Raw genomic sequence first — 23,670 nt, 5'->3', positions numbered from 1 at the left:
ATTTTAAACAAAACTGAAGAGAGGGGCTTCCCTGGTGGTGCAGTGGTTGGGAATCTGCCTGCCAATGCAGGGGACACGGGTTCGAGCCCTGGTCTGGGAAGATCCCACATGCCGTGGAGCAACTAGGCCCGTGAGCCACAACTACTGAGCCTGCGTGTCTGGAGCCTGTGCTCTGCAACAAGAGAGGCCACGACAGTGAGAGGCCTGAGCACCACGATGAAGAGTGGCCCCCACTCGCCGCAACTGGAGAAAGCCCTCGCACAGAAACGAAGACCCAACACAGCCGAAAATAAAAATATAAATAAATAAATAAATTTATTAAAAAAGAAACTGAAGAGAGAAAGCACACATACATAAAAATAAAAAATGACACAGGATAAATAACTCTTTGTACAGGATATACACCAACCAATATAAATAAATTTGAACATCTGGAGGAATGAGTCATTTCTCTTAAGAATATAGTCTATCAAAATTATTCCTAGTATGAACAGATTAGTCTCCATAGAAAAAAATAGAGAAAGTTTTCAAAGAAATACCTCACAACAAAGCATCAGGTCCAGCTGGATTCACAAAGAAATTCTACCAAACTTTTAGTGACCAGATGGTCCCAAAGCTATATTAATTGTTTAGAACATAGAAAATCAAGGAAAACTTCCACATCATTTTTATAAAGCAAGTATAATAATATCTCAATGAGATTAAAAAGAGCAAAAAGAGAAAGAAAGAAAGAAAATGACAAACTGGAGTATATATTACAAATGAAAAAATGGTTCAGTATTCAAAAATATATTGATATAATTCACCATATCAATAGGTTCAAAGAAAAATATAATATGATCATCTGCAATGACACTCAAAAATCCTTTGACAGAATTCAATATTAATTCCTAACACAAACTCTTGACAAAAACAGGAATGGATGGATACAACCTGAATATGATTAATTACACACACACAGACACACACACACACACACACACACACACACACTTGTGACAGGGAGAATACCACTCCTCCAAAAGGTCCATACTTTAATTCTCAGAACCTAAAGGTATTTTGCATATGTGATTAAATTAAGATTCTTCAAAAGGGAAAATGACCCTGGATTATCTTGGTGGCCCCAGTGTAATCTCTAGGTTCCTTATAAGTGAAAAAGCTGTACAAGAGAGTGTGGGTCAGGGAAATCTTTCAGACAAGATCTGAAGAAACTACACTGCCAGCCAGAGAACACAAGCAGTCTTTAGAGGCTGGAAAAGGCAAGCAACCAGATTCTCCACTAGAGCCTCCAGAATAAAGCAGCCTGCTGAGAACTTAATTTAATTCCAGTGAGATCCATTCCAGACTTCTGACCTCCAGAACTGTGAAATAATAAAGGTGTTGTTTTAAGCCACTAAGTTTGTGATAATTTGTTATAGCAGTAATAAAAACTAACAGATATCTCAATCTTAAAACCAGAATCTTACTTAATGGGGAAATTCTGGAGGCATTCTCAATGAGACTTGAAAAAGGGAAGAATGCTCACTGTCTTCACTACTATTTAATATTTTTCTGAATTCAATACACTAGACTAGAGAAAACAATGAGAGTCATGATATTAGAACAGAAGATCTAAAACTCTCTGTGTTTACTTATAGCATGATATTATATTTGAAACTGACTAGAAAATAAATGATAAAAAAGACTCAAATAATAAAAGAATTCAGCAAGTTACAAACTATAAAATTAGTATATATAAATCAATAGCATTTTCTGTTAACTACTTAGTGAATTCAACAGATGACAAAACATCTACAGTAGCAACAAAAATATAAAATACTTAAAAAAAAACTTAAGAGTTGTTCAAAATCCCTATAAACAAAACTATAAAACACTAATAGACACAAAAATAGATTTGAGGGACTTCCCTGGTGGCCCAGTGGTAAAGAATCTGCCTTCCAATAGAGGGGATGCGGGTTTGATCTCTGGTCAGGGAACTAAGATCCCACATGCCACAGCGCAACTAAGCCCGTGTGCCACAGCTATGGAGCTCACACGCCTCAACTAGAGAGCCTGCATGCTGCAAACTATAGAGTCCACACGCTCTGGAACTCACACCACAACTAGAGAAGACAAAACCCGCACGCCACAACTAGAGAGAAGCCCGTGTGCCACAACAAAAGATCCCGCATGCCTCAATGAAGATCCCTCATGCCGCAACTAAGACCCGATGCAGCCAAAAAATAAAATTAAAAAAAAAAAAATCTTTAAAAATATCGATTTGATACAAATGAAAAGATATCCCTTGCTTTTAATTATGATCTTTCAACATCAAATGTTAGTTCTTTGTAATATCAGAAATTAAATTAAGAAAGCAAATCCCATTTACAATTGCATAAACAAGAATAAAATACCTAGGAAAAATTTTAACCAAGGAGGTGAAAGACCTGTATAATGTACTATTAGACATTAATAAAAGAAATTGAAGAAGACATAAATAAATGGAAAAATATTCCATGCTCATGGACTGGAAGAATTAATATTATTAAAAAGTCCATACCACCCAAAACAATCTATAGATTCAATTCAATCTGTATCAAAATTCCAACAGTATTTTTCACAGAAATAGAACAAGCTATCCTAAAATTTATATGAAACCACAAAGGACTCCAAATAGCCAAAGCAATCCTGAGAAAGAAGAACAAAGTTGGAGGTATCATGTTTCCTGATTTCTAACTATATTACCCAAATATTGTAAGCAAAACAGTATGGTACTTGCAGAAGAACTGATGCACGGATCAATGGAACAGAATGGAGAGCACAGACATAAACCTCCACCTATATTATAAAAAGAGAGAGCTCAGAAATAAAATTACATCTATATGGTCAATTAATTTACAACGAAGGAGCCAAGAATATACAGTGGGGAAAGGACAGTCTCTTCAATAAATGGTGGTGGGAAAACTGGACAGCAGCTTGCAAAAGAGTGAAAATTGACCACTTTCTTACACCATATACAAAAATTAACTCAAAATGAATTGAAGATTTGAATGTAAAACTTGAAACCATAAAACTCCTAGGGAAATAAAAAAACATAGGAGTTGACATAAGTCTTGACCATGACTTTTGGATTTGACACCAAAAACAAAAATAAACAAGTTGGACTACATCAAACTAAAAAGCTTCTGCACAGAAAAGTAAACCATCAACAAAATGAAAAGGCAACCTACTGAATGGGAAACAATATTTACAAACCATGTATCTAATAAGGGGTTAATAGCCAAAATATATAAAGAACACATGCAACTCAATAGCAAAAAAACAAGCAATCCAAATAAAAAATAGGCAGAAAATCTGAATAGGTATTTTTCCAAAGAAGGCATATAGATGGCCAACAGGTACATGCCAACATGTACATGAAAAGCCACTCAACATCAGTAATCATTATAGAGAAATGCAAATCAAAACCACAATAAGATATCACCTCACACCTGTCAGAATGGCTGTCATCAAAAAGACAGAGAATAACAAATGTTGTCAAGGATGTGGAGAAAAGTGAACTTTTGTGCACTGTTGGTGGGAATGTAAATTTGGTGCAGTCACTATGGAAAGCAGTAGGGAGGTTTCTCAAAAAATTAAAAGTAGGACTATCATATAATCCAGCAATTCTACTTCTGTGTATCAATCTATTTATATTTTATATTTTATGCATAATATAATATGTTACATATATATAATGGAATATTATTCAGTCATAAAAAGAATGAAATCTTGCCATTTGCAACAATATGGGTGGTCCTTGAAGGCACTATGCTAAGTAAAATAAGTCAGAGAAAGACAAATACCATATGATCTCACGTATATGTGGACTCTAAAACAAAACAAAACAAAAAACCAAACTCATAGATACACAGAACAGATTGGTGGTTACCAGAGGTGGAAAGTGAGGGGAGAAATGGGTGAAGGAAGGTATAAACATCCAGTTTTAAAATAAATAAGAATGGGGATATAATGTACAGCATGGTGACTATAGTTAATAATAATACTGTACTATTTGAAAGTTGCTAAGAGAGTAGATCTTAAAACTTCCCATCACAAGAAAAAATATTTCTGTAACAATGTACAGTGATGGATGTTAACTAAACTTATTGTGATTATTTTGCAATATACACAGATATTGAATCATTATATTGTATACCTGAAACTAATATAATGTTATATATCAAATATATTTCAGTATTAGAAAATAAAGGGACATATATTATTAAAAAATGTTAGTTCTTCCTATGTTAATTTATAAATGTAATATAATCACAAGAAAATTCCAATGAGCTAGTTTTATTGAGCTAGACAAATTGATCATACATTTTATAAGGAATGATTATCTTTCAAGTAAGCTAGGAAATACAGAAAAAGAATAGTTATAAGAAAGGACTACCCAATCAGGTATTAAATTATGTTAGCAAAGCCCCTCTAATTACAATAGTGAGGGACTGGCTCATAAATAGACAAACAGAATAGAAGTCCAGTAAGAGACCCAACTATATATAGATATCTAATACACGATAAAGATGGTACTTCAATTACAGGGTCAAAGAGAGAGCTTTTTTTATAAATGGCACTGGAACACTGGAAAGACTTTTGGGAAAAGATAAAATTAGATCCATTCCCCACACCATATATAAGAACACAGTGTAAATTGATCAAAGATTCAAATATAGAAACAAAATTAGGCACACACTAGGAGAAACCATGTTATATTTAAACTGGATGTGTAAAAGAACATGACTAAATTTCCAAATGCAATAAATTAAATAGAGAGACCAATATGACTATTAAGAAATTTTTTTAAACTTTTGCATAATAAATATTACCATAAGCAAAGTCAAAACCCTAATTGCCAACTAAGAGACAATGTGAGAACACATATCCCAGATACAAGGCTAATATCCCTAGCTACAAAGACTCGGAAATGAGAGCGGAGACAAAACTTCCTATAGAAATATAGGCAAACAACACAAACAGGCAATTAGCAAAATGATCTAGAAATATGGCCCCTGAATACATGGGCAAATGTTCAAATTCACACATATTAAGAGAAATGCAATTATGATACCATTTCTCATATTTCAGATGGTAAAAAATTTCAAAAGCTTGACAATACACTCTTTTTATAAATTTGTTGATGGAAATGTAACATGGCATCACTCCCACGAAGGAGAATTTGGCAATATCTAACAAAACTTGTATGTATTTATCTTTTTACTCAGCAATCACACTTCTAGGAATTTATCCTGAAGATATACCTGCAACAATATCAAAATATATGATCCAGGGTTGATTTACTGAAGAATCATTTGTAATTGAAAAATACTGGAAACTACCAAGATGGCCAAGCATAGGAGTTTGTTCAAATAAGCTATGGTGTAGAGTCAGCAAAGTACTATGCAAATGTAAAAAAAAAATGAAGAAGACCTTTAATAATTTATGTGGAGCAATTTCCAGGAAATAATATTAAGTTTAAAAAAATGCCAGAAGATTAGATAGTATGCTCTCCTTTGTGTAAGAGAGAAGAGAAAGTATAAAGAAACACAAGGAGGATAAACTAGAAAACAAGAAAGTGCATTATCTACAAGAGGTAGAAGACATAGGATGAAAGTATTGAGGACGGAGTAACACTTCTCTGAATTTAACTTTATGTATACATTTGGCTTTAGAAACATGCTAAAATTAAATATATTTTTTAATTAAAATATATATTAAATATATTTTTTAATTAAATCAATAAAGATGAGGAGGGAAAAAAAATCTAAAACTTAAGGAAAACTGGAAAAAAGAACAAAAAGTCCTCTATTCCCATTCCCACCAACACAACAAAAGCAACAAAATATTCTCTACTGTTTTCAAAGAACAACGTACGAAAATAACGTTTTTGTTTGGGGTCTGCATGTGTTTATGTCTGGGGAGTTATAAGAATAGAAAATTTCTTTCCAAATCTACTACGGTGGTAGAGATAAAAAGCAAACAAAGTAATAATGATATTTGAGCTTTAGGAATGATGCTTCTTTTATGGTCTTAAAATTTACTATCTTTCAGGATTTCCTTTCAGGGGAAATCACAGCGTATTCAACTAGAGTGGTCTGAGAATTTAAGGTATGTTTAACATGTACCAAATGATCACAGTGCTTAAAAGATTGTCCATGTTCCCCTAGATTAAAAGTAAAATCCATTTGTCTGAATTTTATTCATCCAAACAATAAATAGGAATCATTTTCCTACTCATATAAACAGATTGCCTAGTCTACAGCTCAGAATTCCTAACTCAGATGTCCTCCTACTTTAAAAAAAAAAAAAAAAGAAACAGTGAAACAAAACAAAAAACTGAATAGAGAAGACTACTTCACTTCATTAAGTTAAGGCACGGTAAAAGTTCAATAACAGCATCACTCATTATCTGAGAAAAAGAATGGCTGTAGGACAGCTATTTTAAAATGTAATAATGGAACCTCAGAGAAAGTACTGTCAAAATAAAAGAAAAAATAGGATATGCAATGAGACAATTAATAGATCTTTAAACCCAAGAGGCAAATCAATGATGAGGGAGCAGAGTGGCACCAAGAGTAATACAAACTGCCTACCACATTGCAAATAGAACTGTGAAGGGAAAATTGCTTGAGGTGATTATCAAAAGTTACAGTAATCAATGAGAGAGCTACTACAGGGCATCAATTAAAGCTCTGTGGTGTCCTAGATGAAGAAAGTGACTTTCCAGCAAGGCACAAGCAGGAGCTTGCATTATGGAAGTAAAGACGAGGTCCTCCTATTCTAAATGCTAGGACAACCAGCCATTGCCATAATCAAAACAGAGGAAGCAAAATGACATTTGTCCCTACAGTATCACAGAGTCTACCAAAAGGAAAGCAATCTAAAGGTGCATACAAGTACAGAGTAAAAGGAATCTGTACTTGAGGATAATTTTTACCTATTAAGGGAAACAAAGCTCATCCTAGAAGTCAACAGTTACACAAAAATGACAATGTTTTCTTGAATGAATAAGACCCACAAAAAGAAAAATGTATACTTTTTAGAGTTGGATTTGAGGCTTTTTAGAAAAATCCTGTGGACTATGTTCACATAGTTCATCAGGTTTGATAGAAATAAGACAATATTGTCAACAACTCAACCACACAGTTGTCAAGGATAATGTTTCTGTTTATTGCAGTGGAAGGTAGAGGAACAGAAATGTCCCCATTGAACACCACATTTTCCTAGTAACTCTAGTAACACCGTATTTCCCCAGTTTGTGAGTCATTTTATAATTCTTTGATGGCTGAATGGAATGAATAGTATCGATTTCATGGGATAATGGTTTTAAAAAGTTGCTTTAGCTCGACATGCTGCCTAGTACTCAAAAGAGAACAGGGTGACTTCTGGCTCCCATTTCAGCATGTAAGCAGCTTGGAAGGTATCACTTCAGTCCTCACAACAAGACTTGACAAACTGAAAATCAACAACGTTTCTTAGATCCATCGGAGAATTGTAGTCATAGGGCAGATAACTGCTCCAGAAATTGGAGAGACAGAGGTAGATAAAGAGTATCACAAATTACTATTGGAGGAGCAGCCCAGGAGCAGAAACTGCCACTGGAGCCAGTGGCAGGGTAGGAAAACTTGAACTGAAATTGACAAATTACTGGTGGTTCAGTATGGACAAGCTTTTTAGCTAAAAACTCTGGGAGACGGGGGGCAGTCCTGTTAAAGATTCCACATTTTCACGAGTTTCACCTCCAGAAGTCCTACCAGGTTATCACAGTGAAGACAAACATCTCTTCATGCTTCCAGCAGGGGAAGGAAAACCTAGCCATTTTGAAATACACCCAGAGAATTCTTAAAAAGGTCTGCCCTCAAAGGAAACTATTTTACCAAAGCCTAACCAACTGGGATTTTACCAGAGCCTAATAGACCTGGGGGGGAGGAAAATACTCAGCTCCAGCCCCCTCTAGCCTTCCTGTTTTACCTAAGTGGGGAGGACGAACTGAGAAGTACTTGTGAAGACCTTACCGCGGGGGCACAGGTTCAATAAAAGATTGAGACCTAGTCATGGGACTATAAAACACTTCCCTTCTCCTCAAAATTTGACATATCATCAGTAAGTCTCTTGCACAATAAAAGGAGATTAAAACAGAAATAACTGTATGTCCCAGACTTTATTTAGGAAGAATTCTCTAAGTAATCCCCCCCAAAAAAGGAAGGAAAAGGAAAATAAAAACAAGGACACCAGAGGAAAATTTTAGCCTTTAACATCTATAGCAGTAGCAAACATAGCCTAACTCCTAGCTAGATAAATACAAGACCTCACACTAAAAGCCTATTTATCTCCATTCCTTATACCCAATACATCATATCCAGCTTTCAACAAAAGATTACAAGGCATACTAAAAGACAAAATACAGAGTTTGAAAAGACGTCGGAAGCATCCAATTCAGACTCAGATATAGCATAAATTTTGGCATTATCACGCTGGGAATTTAAGACAGCTATGATTAATATGCTGAAGGCTCTCTAATGTAAAAAATAGACAATATGCAACCAAAGATGGGTATTATGAGCATAGAGAGTGAAATTCTATGAAAGAATCAAAAGGAAATGATAGAAATCAAAAACACTGAAACAAAAATGAAGAATGTCCCTCAAAAGACTGGACAGAGCCAAAGAAAGAATCACTGAGCTTGAAAAAACATCAAAAGAAACCTCTAAAACTAAAATATAAGGAAAAAAGAAGAATGAAAAAGATATAACAGAATATCCAAGAACTAAAGGACAATTACAAATGGTTTCACATGCATGTAATGGGAATACCAGAAGGAAAAAAAAAGGAGAGAAAGGAACAGAAGAACTGCTTGAAGTAATCATGAGTGAAACTTTTCCAAAATTAATGACAAACAACCAAATCACACATCCAGGATACTCAGGGAACACCAGGCATAGGATAAAGATATTAAAAAAAAAAATCAACACTGGGTATACTATATTCAAACTGCAGGAAATTAAACACAAAGAAAAATCTTGAAAGAAGCTGGAGGTGAGGATGGAAGGTGGAGAAACATCTTACCTAGAGAGAAACAAGGATAAAATTACATCAGATTTTTTAAAACATCTTTATTGTAGTATAATTGCTTTGCAATGTTGTGTTATCATCAAATTTTTTTTTTCAGAAACCATTCCAGCAAAATGAGTGGAGTGTTGAAAGAAAAAAATACCACCTACCTAAATTTGCTATCTAGTGGAATTATCTTTCAAAAGTTGAGAAACAAAGACTTTCTGAAACAAAAACTGAGGGAATTTGTCACCAAGAGACCTGCCTTGCAAGAAATGTTAAAAGAAGTTCTTCAGAGAAAAGAAAATAATATAGCTCATGATGACATATTTAAGATCATTTAAAAAGAAAAATGGAGTAACTATGGTTCAGGCATCCAAAATGGAGCCAGGTGGCTATTACGGATATGGTTTCAGACATGTTCTTGCATCACTGAGAACTTGAATTTTCTGAAGTGTATCAAACTCAAGGACACCACCAACCATTTTCAAAACAACATCTGCTAGCAGCTGCCAGCTGCAACCTTATGGTCTCAAGGTCTCCCCTTGTAAAATATGCAACCATTTTTGGACCCCAAATAACCCTTGCTTATCAAGCACCCTTAGTTCTTGACAGCTCCAATCCTAATTCTTGAGAAACAACTATGTAACTTTGTGGTTTTACCTCCATTTTGTAGTCCAGTGGAACACATTTCAAGTACTTCTTGAATATGTGTCTCCTGGGCTATAGTCCTCAGCTTGGCTTGACTAAAACTCTCTTCTGTTTCTTATTATAGATTGTTTACTGATTATTTGTGTTGACACTCAGAAACTTGGATCTACATAAAGAAGGACTGTTTGAAAAGGAATACATGAAGGTAAAATAAAATATTTTATTTTTCGTATTCATAATTAATAGATAATTTGTTCAAAATTATAATAACAATGTATTTGGTGGTTACAGGTTATGGGTAAGTGAAATTAATGACAAGTGTCTTAAGGGATGGGAAAAAGGGATAGGGAATACTCTATTTATAAGGTGCTTGTACTATGTGTGACGTGGTATAGTGTTATCTGAAAGTCACTTGGATTAGTTGTAAATTTACATTGCAGACTCTAGGGCAACTACTGAGAAAGGTAAAAAAAAATAATAACTGATATGCTAAAAGAGGAGACAAATGGCATAATATGAAATGATCAATTAAAATTAGAGAAACGGAAAAACAGAGGAAATAAAAAAGTGGAACAAAGAACAAGGGCAGTGAACAAAAAAATAATAAATATGGTAGATATTAATCCAAATATAGCAATAATCATTTTAAATGTCAATGATATAAATATAGCAATTAAAGGACTGAGACTGTCAGACTGTCAGGGTGGATAAATAAACACAATCCAACTGTTATCTATAAAAAACTTACTTTAAGTATAAAGATGCAGACAGATTAAATGTAAAGGCATAGAGAAAAATATATCATATTATCAGTAATCAAAGTACCCTGGAATAGTTATATTAATCCCAGACAAAGCAGATGTAAGAGCAAGGAAAATTATCAGGAATAAAGAGAGGCATTACATAACCATAAAGGGGTCAATTTTCCAGGAAGACATAGCAATCCTTGATATGCAAGCACCTATCAATACAGCATCAAAATATGTGAGGCAAAAACTTATAGAACTGCAAAAAAAGAATAGATGAATCTGCTATTATAGTTGGAGACTTCAACACCCCTCTATCAGTAACGGACAGATACAGTAGGCAGAAAGTCAGTAAGAACATAGTTGAACTGAACAGCAGCACCAATCAACTGAGTATCATTGACATTTATAGAATACTTCATCCAACAATAGCAGAATACACATTCTTCTCAAGATTATACAGAACATTCACCAAGACAGACCACATTTCTGGGCTGTAAAACACACCTTAACAAACCTAAAAGAATAGAAATTATACAAAATATGCTCTCAAGACACAATGGAATTAAACTACAAATCAAAAACAGAAAGATGACTGGGGAACCCCCAAATACTAGAGGATTAAATAGAACATTTCTAAACAATACATAGGCAAAGAAGAAAACTCAAAAGAAATTAAACACTTTGAATTAAATCAGAATGAAAATGGAACTTATTAAAATTTGTGGGATGCAGTAAAAGTAGTGCTTAGAGGGAAATTTATGGCACTGAATTCACATATTCGAAAAGAAGAATTATCTAAAATCAGTAACCTAAACTTCCACCACAGAATACTAGAAGAAGATCAAATTAAATCCAAAGTAAGCCCAATGAAAATAATGAAAATTAGACTTGAAAGCAATAAAATTAGAAACAGAAAATCAATAGAGAAAATAACTGAAACCAAAAGCTGGTTCTTTGAAAAGTTCAATAAAGTCGATAAACCTCTAGACAGGTTAATTAAGGAAAAGGAGGGAGGTGGGAGAGGGAGGACAGAGAGAGAGAGTGGGAGAGAGAAAAAGATATATATAGATATAGATATAGGTATAGATATAGATATAGATATAGATATAGAGAGAGAGAGGGAGAGAGAGGGAGAGGGAGACAGGGAGAGAGGGAGAAAACACAAAGCACTAATACCAGTAATGAAAGAGAGGTCATCACTACCACTAATGATCCCCATGGACCCCAAGGATAATAAAATAATAATATGAACAAGCCTATACCCACAAATTTGTTAACTTAGATGAATGGACCAAGTCCTTAAAAGACACAATCTCCTAAAACTCACCCAAGAAGAAATCTATAATCTGAATAGATCTATTATCTATTAAAGAAATTTAATCAATAATTAATAACCTACCAAAGCAGAAAACATCAGGCCCAGATGGGTTGAATTCTACCAAAAATTCAAGGAAAAAATAATATCAATTCTTGACAATCTATTTCTAAAAATCAAAGCAAGGACATATTTCCCAACTCATTATATGAGGTCAGCATTATCCTAACACTAAACCCAGACAAAGACCTTAGGAAAAAAGAAGACTAAGTCCAATATCTCTCAGGAACATGTATGCAAAAACTCTCAAGAAACTATTAGCAAATAATATCCAACAATGTATAAAAAAATATTAGCAAATAATATCCAACAGTATACTTGGCTATACATATCATATGTATAGGTATGCAAAGAGGGTTCAATATTTGACAATCAATTAATGTAATCTATCCTATTAACAGACTAAGTAAAAAAATATATATAATCATACCTATATATGCAGAAAAAGCACTTGACTAAAATCAACACCTATGATGATAAAAATTCTCAGCAAACTGGGAATAGAGGAGGACTTCTTCAACTTGATAAAGAATATCTACAGAAACCTACAGTTAGCATCATACTTAATGGTGAGAAACCAGATGCTGTCCTGCTAAGATCAGGAGTAAGGCAAGAATGTTCCTTCTCACTACTCCTACTGGACAGCATACTGGAAGTCCCAGATAATGCAACAAGGCAAGAAAAGGAAATAAAAGGTGTACTTACTGGAAAGATATAAAACTGTCTTTTTTGCAAATTATATGCTTGTCTACATAGATAATTCCAAAGAATCAACAAGAGCAATAATAACCAAAAAGAAAAAAAAAAACCCTCCCGGAACAAATAAGAAATTATAACAAGGTTGTAGGATACAAGGTTAATATACAAAACTCAACTGCTTTCTTGTATAACAACAATGAATAATTAGAATTTGAAAATAAAAACACAATACATTTATTTAGCACCAATAATACGTAAAATCCATAAGTGTCAGTCTAACAAAATATATACAAGACCTATATGAGAAAAAGTACAAAACTCGGATGAAAGAAATCAAAGAAGTTTTAAATATATGGAGAAATATTCCATGTACCTGAATAGAAAGACTCAATATAATCAAGATGTTAGTTCTTCCCAAATTGTTTATACATTTTAAGCATTTCCAGTCAAAATCCTGGCAAATTATTCTGTAAATATCCACAAACTGATTCTAAAGTTTATATAGAAAGACAAAAGTTCCAGAACACTCAAGACAATACTAAATACAAAGAAATTCAGAGGACTGACACTATTCAACTTCAAGACTATAAAGCTTCAGTATTTAAGACAGTGTGTTACTGGCAAAGAATAGATAAATAGAAGAAAGGAATAAAGATACAGGGCCCAGAAGTAGATTCACACAAATAAAGTCAACTGATCTTCAACAAAGAAGCAAAGGCAATTCGATGAAGAAAAGACAGTCTTTTTAACAAATGGTGCTAGAACAACTGGACATTCACATGTAGAAAAATGAATCCAGACACAGACCACAAGATTTTCACAAAAATTAACTCAAAATAGATCACAGACCCAAATGTAAAATGCAAAACTATAAAACTTCTGGGAGATAACATAGGAGAAAATCTGGTTGACCTTGGGTTTGATAATGTTTTTTCCGATATAACACCAAAGAATGATCCGTGGAAGAAATATTGACAAATTAGAATTCATTAAGATAAAAAACTACTTCTTTTTTTTTTAACATCTTTATTAGAGTATAATTGCTTAACAATGGTGTGTTAGTTTCTGCTTTATAACAAAGTGAATCAGGTATACATATACGTATGTCCCCATATCTCTTCTCTCTTGCATCTCCCTCCCTCCCACCCTCCCTATCCCACCCCTCTAGGTGGTCACAAAGCACCGAGCTGACCTCCCTGTGCTATGCGGCTGCTTCCCACTAGCTATCTATTTTACGTTCGGTAGTGTATATATGTCCATGCCACTCTCTCACTTTGTCCCAGCTTACCCTCCCCCCTCCCTGTATCCTCAAGTCCATTCTCTAGTAGGTCTGCATCTTTATTCCTGTCTTGCCCCTAGGTTCTTCTGACCATTTTTTTTTCCTTTTTTTAGATTCCATACATATGTATTAGCGTATGGTATTTTTTTTCTCTTTCTGACTTACTTCACTCTGCATGACAGCCTCTAGGTCCATCCACCTCACTACAAATAACTCAGTTTCATTCCTTTTTATGGCTGAGTAATATTCCGTTGTATATATGTGCCACATCTTCTTTATCCATTCATCTGTCGATGGACACTTATATTGCTTCCATGTTCTGGCTATTGTAAATAGAGCTGCAATGAACATTGTGGTACATGACTCTTTTTGAATTATGGTTTTCTCAGGGTATATGCCCAGTAGTGGGATTGCTGGGTCATATGGTAGTTCTATTTGTAGTTTTTTAAGGAACCTCCATACTGTTCTCCATAGTGGCTCTATCAATTTACATTCCCACCAACAGTGCAAGAGGGTTCCCTTTTCTCCACACCCTCTCCAGCATTTATTGTTTGTAGATTTTTTGATGATGGCCATTCCGACCGGTGTGAGATGATATCTCATTGTAGTTTTGATTTGCATTTTTCTAATGATTAATGATGTTGAACATTCTTTCATGTGTTTGTTGGCAATCTGTATATCCTCTTTGGAGAAATGTCTATTTAGGTCTTCTGCCCATTTTTGGATTGGGTTGTTTGTTTTTTTGATATTGGGCTGCATGAGTTGCTTGTATGTTTTGGAGATTAATCCTTTGCCAGTTGCTTCATTTGCAAATATTTTCTCCCATTCTGAGGGTCGTCTTTTGGTCTTGTTTATGGTTTCCTTTGCTGTGCAAAAGCTTTTACGTTTCATTAGGTCCCATTTGTTTATTTTTGTTTTTATTTCCATTTCTCTAGGAGGTGGGTCAAAAAGGATCTTGCTGTGATTGATGTCATAGAGTGTTCTGCCTATGTTTTCCTCTAAGAGTTTGATGGTGTCTGGCCTTACATTTAGGTCTTTAATCCATTTTGAGTTTATTTTTGTGTATGGTGTTAGGGAGTGTTCTAATTTCATTCTTTTACATGTAGCTGTCCAGTTTTCACAGCACCACTTATTAAAGAGGCTGTCTTTTCCCCACTGTATATTCTTGCCTCCTTTATTAAAGATAAGGTGACCATATGTGCGTGGGTTTATCTCTGGGCTTTCTATCCTGTTCCATTGATCTATATTTCTGTTTTTGTGCCAGCACCATACTGTCTTGATTACTGTAGCTTTGTAGTATAGTCTGAAGTCAGGGAGCCTGATTCCTCCAGCTCCATTTTTCGTTCTCAAGATTGCTTTGGCTATTCAGGGTCTTTTGTGTCTCCATACAAATTGTGAAATATTTTGTTCTAGTTCTGTGAAAAATGCCATTGGTAGTTTGATAGGGATTGCATTGAATCTGTAGATTGCTTTGGGTAGTAGAGTCATTTTCACAATGTTGATTCTTCCAATCCAAGAACATGGTATATCTCTCCATCTATTTGTATCATCTTTAATTTCTTTCATCGGTGTCTTATAATTTTCTGCATACAGGTCTTTTGTCTCCTTAGGTAGGTTTATTCCTAGATATTTTATTCTTTTTGTTGCAATGGTAAATGGGAGTGTTTACTTAATTTCACTTTCAGATTTTTCATCATTAATGTATAGGAATGCAAGAGATTTCTGTGCATTAATTTTGTATCCTGCTACCTTACCAAATTCATTGATTAGCTCTAGTAGTTAAAAAACTACTTCTCTGTGAAAGACACTGTTAAGAGAATGAGAAGACAGGTCAAAGACTAGAAGAAAATATTTTTGAAATACATATCTGATTAAGGACTGGTATCCAAAATATATAAAGAACTCTAAATTCAATAATAAAAAAAATTTAAAAAAAAATAGACAAAAGATCTGGATACCTCACCAAGGAAGACAGAAAGATGGAAAATAAGCCTATGAAAAGATGCTAAACATCATATGTTATTAAGGAACTGCAAGTTAAAACAAGGTATTACTACACACCTATTAAAATAGCTAAAATCAAAAACACTGATAACACCAAATGTTGCCCAGGGGGTGAAGCAGAAGGAATTCTCATGATAAAGCCACTTTTGAAGAGACTTTGTAATTTCTTACAAAACTGAACATAAATTTATCATAATATCCAGGAATAGTGCCCACTGGTATTAAGGCAAATCAGTTGAAAATTACATTCACATAAAAATTTGCATCTGAATGTTTACAGCAGCTTTATTTATAATTGCCAAAACTTGGAAGTGACAGTAAAATGATCATTGGTTTCCAGGGGTTTGGGGAGAGGAAAGGTGGGATCAGTAGAGGCAGCACAGGAGATTCTTAGGGCAGTGAAACTATTGTGTATGATATAGTACAGGTGGATACATGCCATTATACATTTGTCGAAACCCACTGAATGTACAACACAAAACATGAACTCTAATGTAAACTATGGGCTACAGTAATGTATCAGTATTGGCTCATCCATTGTATCAAATGTATTACACAACTTGTACTAATGCAAGATGTGTGTATGAAACTGTGTATGTGTGGAGAGAGAGTGATGAGGAGATACATGGGAGCTCTAGATCTGCTGTTCAATTTTTCTGTAAATCTAAAATCACTCTAAAAAATAAAGTCTATTAATTTATTGATAAAAAATAGAACATGGTAAAAAAAACAAGTAAACTATAGACTGAAAACATTCTGTGTGATATCCAGTATAGGATATTAAGAAACAATGTTTGTACAGAATCACACATACGTATTCAAACAATAATCACCCAAATCATCTGCTTAATCTTTGGGGCTTCACAGAGGCAGTCAATGAAAGGCAGAAAATCACTCTTCAATGGACTTGCCAAGTTACATCGCATAAATCAGAAAGAAGCATCAAAGATAAAATATGCTCATTTGTGAAGTCGAATGGGAAATAAAAAACCAACAATCATCACATTACTTTGTTCTGAAATAGCAGAGGTAGTCCTTTGAGCCAGTTGTGGATCCTAAGAAAACAGTAACTGATGCTAATGATTAATTCTAGCAATGAGTATTTCATCGTTTGGTAATTGCAGTACTACTGAAAGGCATCTTAATTTGGAATAAATTTGGTAATATATCAGTGATTTCATTTAAGACCTTCCAGGAGAAAAGTAAACAGATACTACTTTTAACATATTTCTATGATTTACATCAAGATACGACCATGTAAAGTAAAACAATTACAAATAATTTTGAAGCCTAAACTATTGTTTTTAAAAGTTTTAGTCCATTCCCTCTATAGGTTTATAATTCTAATTATTGCTGCACAAGTTAATATTTTTATCAAATCAATGCCAAAGAAAACATTCTTGGATTAACTTATTGGTATTAGCAGTACTATAAAATATCTACAATTCAGATGTAAAAGAACCTGCTTAATCATTGAAACAAAGTAAACAAACCAAAAACAATCTTAAAAAATGTAAACATGAAGAACAATAAATATTTACATAATTTATATCCCAAATTTGAGAGTGAAGTTGAATTTTTATCATTATAATAAATGGTTTAGTCTTTTATTACTGTAGTAACAAAAGACCAATTTTTTATGGAATGAAAGATTCTTTAAATTCTATAGTGCTTTACAATTTTCAAAAATTTTACACATATGATTTCATATAATCCCATAATAACCCCGTTTTTCCCCTACCCCTATATTGCCCCTACCCCTTCCTTCTCCCCCACTGGTAACCACTAGTTTGCCTTCCGTATGTGTCTGCTTCTTTTTTGTTTTATTCACTAGTTTGTTGTATTTTTTAGATTCCACATATAAGTGATATCATATGGTATTTGTTTTTGTCTGACTTATCTCATTTAGCATAATGCCCTCTGAATCCATCCACATTGCTACAAATGGCAGAATTTCATTCTTTTTTATGGCTGAGCTATATATTCCATTATATATATACATACCACACCTTCTTTATCAATTCATTTGTTGATGGATAGTTAGGGCACAAGATCTATTTTTTTAACTGACATATTGATAAAACAGATATGTGAAAATAGATGACTTATCCTATATGGTTGCACTACTACACTAATTACACCAGAGTTCAGAGCATTGCTGGCCTAGACTCTAAAATACACTTGAAACTGAAAACTTCTCAAATGAAACCTGTAAAGACTCAAATTGCAAACCTGATTACAATTTTCCTGTTGTAGAAAATCATAAAGAAATCTTACAAATTACACTATAAAATATTTAAGTGAATCAAAGATATAAACACTGAAGGCCTCCTACCTTAACATAGCATTTTTTCCGTCACTTCTTGTACACCAAACTTGGCGGGTTTGATAACCTATCTCTATGTCGCAGGACTTGGAATGGTGATGTGTCTTGTAACTTTGATGTCTAAAGGTGACCAGCTCCTTCGAATCAGAGTTAAAATCCAGAGTGGTTCTTCCACTTAGGTTGAGTTCTTTGAGAAGAGGCAGTCGACATTTACTCCACGGTCCAACTTTAAGGCTAAACATATATTCCTCTGCCCCAAGAGGACAGGAAATGGGAGCATCACAGGCTCTTGACTCAGTCAGGTTGGGACACTGCAACCCTCCATAGAGAGGGGGGGCAATGGCTGAGCGAGTTCTATGCTGTAACTGCTTCCCACATCCCTTGCTACACCTGGACCACTGTGAGAACTCAGAGACCACGCAATCCCGCGGGCAAGGGATGAGACAAGCTTGTTCCGTGGGGGGCTGAGGGGCAAAGTGTTCACATATCTCATTCACAGCCACGGTTCTGTTCAGCTTCTGAACACAACGCACCGTCCGGCGCTGCAGCCCATGCTGGGCTGTCACGCACTCTGTAGCCCGAGGCCTGGCTTGCCCCAGGGCGGGAGGAACAAGCACACAGTGGTGCCAGTCAGAAACCTCCCACTGGAAGAGGTCTCTGTGCCAGTCACAGACTCGGAAGCAGCTTCTTTCCTTCAGAGGCCTATTGTTCTCATCACAATTAGACAGGTGACTCGTCCACCCTTCAAAATGGAAACACCAAAGGGCACGACTCTGGATTCCTCCTGGCCCACAGTCTCCTGTACACCTTCCCCAGGGGCCTGTAGGCAGAAAGACAAGGGTGTCAGTTACTCCAAGATTCCACACCACCATCCACACAAAAACGGGTCAATCTGCACACCTCCTGACACAACCAGTGTGAAATTATTATGATGGAAAATATAATTGAGTGGCTAAAAATGTGGATTCTACATCAGTTGGCCCTTCTTGAAATCCCAATCCGTCTCTTACAGCAGTATCAACTTGGATGAATTACTTCAAGTTTCTAAGCCTTAGTTTCCTACATAAGGGAGAAGATAATAAAAGCACTGACTTGTAAAGATGTTCTGAGGATCAGTGACATAATGTGATGGGAAATAGACAATACACATTTAATAAATGATTTGTCTCGTTATAATTATTATGTTCCAAAGCCTATATACCTAACTCAATATTAATACTTTCTCGTTAGGCAGAGTTTCATCTAAAAGAAAAGCCCTAAATCCAGGATTTTAATAAACTAGGATTTTTCATGTTTCCAATCCTTCAGCTCACACCTTAAGTAGCTCAGAAGAGAAATACATTTTTAAAAATAGCTTGCTAAGCATCCTAAATATATTTTCATTTTCTAAATAGCTCTCCTCAGTTCTGGTTTTTGCTTGCAGAGTGAATTGCATGAAAACGAAAAATCTGATATGGGGTGGGTGGGGTGTGGGGGGAAGGTTAAGTTAATAAAAGAAGCAGCAGTACTGAATTGTCTCTGGAAATTCTGCCCTGACAATCCTTGAAATATACCTGTTGGGTAAAGCTTCCAATGTTAGCTTGTAATATGCCAAATCTTTTCATTAATGAATTAGTTTTGTGAGAGAGGGTTCAAAAAATGGACAGATGAAAGAGCTACCCACTGATTTTTTTTTTTTTTTTTTTTGCATCTAATCTATAGACATACCAGCTGGCCTCATCCAGAAGACTGATCATCTATCTTTCTTCGAGGACAGCAAGTAACCACATTTTGTGTCAATGGAAAAAAAAAAAAAAGTTTCCTCTCTTTTGCTTCACTTAAAAATGTAATATGAGCCTGAAAAAAGTGTACCAGCTTAACCACGTTACGTTTACCCCTCTACTAGGTTTGTGATCATCATAAAGGCATTTCACACCCCGAGAAACATTTTAATTTACACAGGCGAAAAAAAGAAGGTGCAGTCTTTCTTTCCTTCCCCAAATCTGATCAAACTCCAAATGCCACTTAATTACTTCCTGGAATGTATTTTCATGCACATCCAGTACATTTCTAGGAGCAGTAAGTGTGCGCACAGGCACGTGCATTTAGGAAGAGACGTGCCTCCCCAGAGAAACAGGTATTTGCACTTGCGGCCACATGCTGCAATGAGCATCTCTCACTTTAGCAGGGCAACAGTTTGGGGTTCTAATGTACACAGTCCGCCTGGTTCTTCCTCCCAGCCCTGTTCTGGATGTGCAAACCTGCTGTTCTAGGCAACACCATGTTAGGTACAGTGCCGATGGTTTCTGTCTCCCTTCAGTGCCCACGTGCTAGAGTCTCCTCTTGATGAAATGGACAGAGGAGTTTTACTGGATTAAGTCAGCCTATAGTCACCAAAATGCCCTTGGGTTTGCCCACACTCTTCCCTAGGTGAGTTATCCCAGCACTGCCTGCTCAGGGTACAGTAAGTGCACATGGAAAGTGCAGCTTTCAGCACAGGATGATTCAATCAACCATCCTTAATTCTGATGATTTCCTCTTCAATCACCCACAGTTTAGTACTCTGCAAAATGAGATGTTCATTGTTACATGACAGCTATTTGCAGGCTCCACATGTCTAGATGTTCTGGAGCAGGTTTCAGGTCCAGTATGCCATTCCTTGTCCAGAATCTCAGACCACGCATGCAAATGTTTATTATCACCAAAAACAAAACCAGGTTACTCAGTAAAGGACTATTTCAAAAAAATACATGGCTGCAGCAAACTTTAAAAATCTAAAATCAGTCTTGACTTATCTAGGAGTTTGGGATTAACATATACACACTACTATATATAAAATAGATAACCAATAAGGACCGACTGTACAGCAAGGGGCCCTGGGCTCAATATTTTATAATAATCTATAAGGGAAAAGAATCTGAAAAAGAATATGTATATAAAGAATATATATTCAGTTTATATATATATATATATATATATATATATATATATAACTGAACCACTTTGCTGTACACCTGAAACTAACACACTGTAAATCAACTATACTTCAATTAAAAAAAATAAAATAAAATCAGTCTTGAATGATACAAAACAGTTATTGGTTAAAATGAAAACAAAGCTTTTTTGTAAAGCACTGCATTTTAAAATATAGGCTGTCAGTTTCTCTCTGTTTAGGTATCAAATACATGCAACGCTCTACTTAGGATTTGTTCACATAAATTAAAGAATATAAGATCAAGAACGTGGAGCCCCTTCTAACCAATCTTGAAAAGCTAACATTAAATTTAATCAATCTAGAACATCTTACAAACTGATCCTTATTCTTACTTTTAAAACATCTGATTAGCACATTTTCTTATTATTAATATTCTTCTTCTAAGTTTTTGCCTACTTTCAAAATTGTTAAGGTAGCTCTTTTTTATTTGAAATCATTAATATTTTAAACTGTATAAATTACTGTTCTTCCCTCAGCTTTCATATCTCCATCTATACAGAATTTCACCAAACAGCCAAATTTTTTTCTAGATCAATGGAAGACAAAATATAACTATTAAGAAATAATTACTACCATTTGTTAAAGGCTAGCAGTGCTGTGCTGGGCTTGGCTGCTACCAGGGGACTGTTAAATATTCAGGAACTTTACCAGGTGGTTGTTAAATCATTCATGATTTAAAATCAGCCATGGTGGGAGTATTTACACCACATTACAAATCAAGTCACATCAAGGCTTTTTTTTTTTTAAAACAGAGAGCCAGCTGGTTTACAGTACACCAATGGTGATTTCACAGGTGCCTCCCTTCCTTCCTTCCTTCCTTATAACAATCCCATGAGGTGGGGCTAGTTTGCTCATTTTATCAGTTGTGGAAAATGAAACTCAGAAGTTACAACGCACACCCAAGGTTACACAGCTAGTGCATGCTAGGCTAGAATGGGACTCCAGATCTGTGGGACCCCAAGCATGGGCTCTTGGCCTGCATTTGAAAAGCGTCTTTTCTAGGGTGCGCATTGGTATGTGTGATTCTATGATCACAAGGCAGATCGGCTTGTTCGCTTAGCTATGATCTCTCCTATTTGTTTGTTAATATTCCTTTGGATATGAGTAGAACAAGTCATCAAGGTGGTGTGTGCACCATGATTTCCCCTTCTTGACCCTAGAAATTTAGGGCAGCAGCTCTTGCATAGCAAGACACATGTGTGTTTATAAATATTAGTCAGTGCATTTAGGAAGGCACAGTCAAGGGAGAATAGTTTTTCCACATGTTAAAGGGAACTCTGCAGACAACTGAAAAACATGTGAATAACAGGCAAACGTAAAGTGAATTGGGTATGCTTGGAATGAATGAAAAACAAATTGCAAACAAGACATCCAAGATACAGACAAGACCTCTCAGCAATTGACCTATAACAATTTGCATTTCTCAGGCATGGAGAGAAAATGTGTTCCAGGATTTATTCAGTTGTGCTTGGATATGAACTTTAAACACACACACACACACACACACACACACACACACACTCACTAGTGAAAATCACATAGCCCTGAGGGATTTTGCCATTTCAAAAAACATGCATATTGAAGTAATAAAATGTGACCTGCAGTTTGAAAAATCTTAAATCCCTTGTCCAAGTTCAGAAATAGAAGAGTCAATTAAAATTTTGAGCAGTTGCATGGAGAAAAAGAATATCACTTTTAAGTTTGACATATATATAAAACATATGGTTATATTCAGAATATATATCTGAGATAAATAACCTAAAGAAACAAATAAGAAACCTATGTGTAAACAGAAATCATTTTATACTTAATTGGAAATAAGCCTCAAGTAATACAAATAAAACAAAATTTTCATTACTCTAGGAGATGGACCCTAAAAGATATTGCTGTGATTTATGTTAAAAAGTGTTCAGCTTATGTTTTCCTCTAAGAGTTTTATAGTATCCAGTCTTACATTTAGGTCTTTAATCAATCTTGAGTTTGAAGGTTCCTTAAAAAACTAAAAACAGAGCTACCATATATGATCCAGCAATCCCATTGCTGGGCATATATACGGAGAAATCCATACTTCGAAAAGATACATGCACCCCAATGTTCATTGCAGCACTGTTTACAATAGCCAAGACATGGAAACAGCCTAAATGTCCATCAACAGATGAATGGATAAAGAAGATGTGGTACATATATGCAATGGAATACTACTCAGCCATAAGAAAGAATGAAATAATGCCATTTGCAGCAACACAGATGGACCTAGAGATTATCATACTAAGTGAAGTAAGTCAGACAGAGAAAGACAAATATCATATGATATCAATTATATGTGGAATCTAAAAGATGATACAAATGAACTTATTTACAAAACAGAAACAGACTCACAGACTTAGAAAGCAAACTTATGGTTACCAAAGGGGTAAGGGGGGTAGGAGGAGGAATAAATTAGGAGGTTGGGATTAACATATACAACTATATGTAAAATACATAAACAACAAGGAATACTGTATAGCACAGGGAACTCTACTCAATACTCTGTAATAA

The 23,670-nt window shown here is 35.0% G+C and overlaps 1 protein-coding gene across 1 annotated transcript in view; it reads right to left on the bottom strand.

The window, feature by feature from the left end:
* The window catches only part of THSD7B (thrombospondin type 1 domain containing 7B), a 1,122,472-nt gene that overhangs the window by 573,079 nt on the left and 525,723 nt on the right, over positions 1-23,670 (bottom strand). The window contains exon 5 of the mRNA XM_057551976.1: positions 18,168-18,978. Within this exon, the coding sequence (XP_057407959.1) occupies positions 18,168-18,978 (811 nt within the window). The remainder of the gene's footprint in view (positions 1-18,167; positions 18,979-23,670) is intronic.

This window comes from Balaenoptera acutorostrata, chromosome 8, assembly GCF_949987535.1.
Source record: "Balaenoptera acutorostrata chromosome 8, mBalAcu1.1, whole genome shotgun sequence".
Lineage (NCBI taxonomy): Eukaryota > Metazoa > Chordata > Mammalia > Artiodactyla > Balaenopteridae > Balaenoptera > Balaenoptera acutorostrata.
Note: the sequence above shows the minus strand (reverse complement) of the source record. Positions and strands in the feature narration are given on the sequence as shown.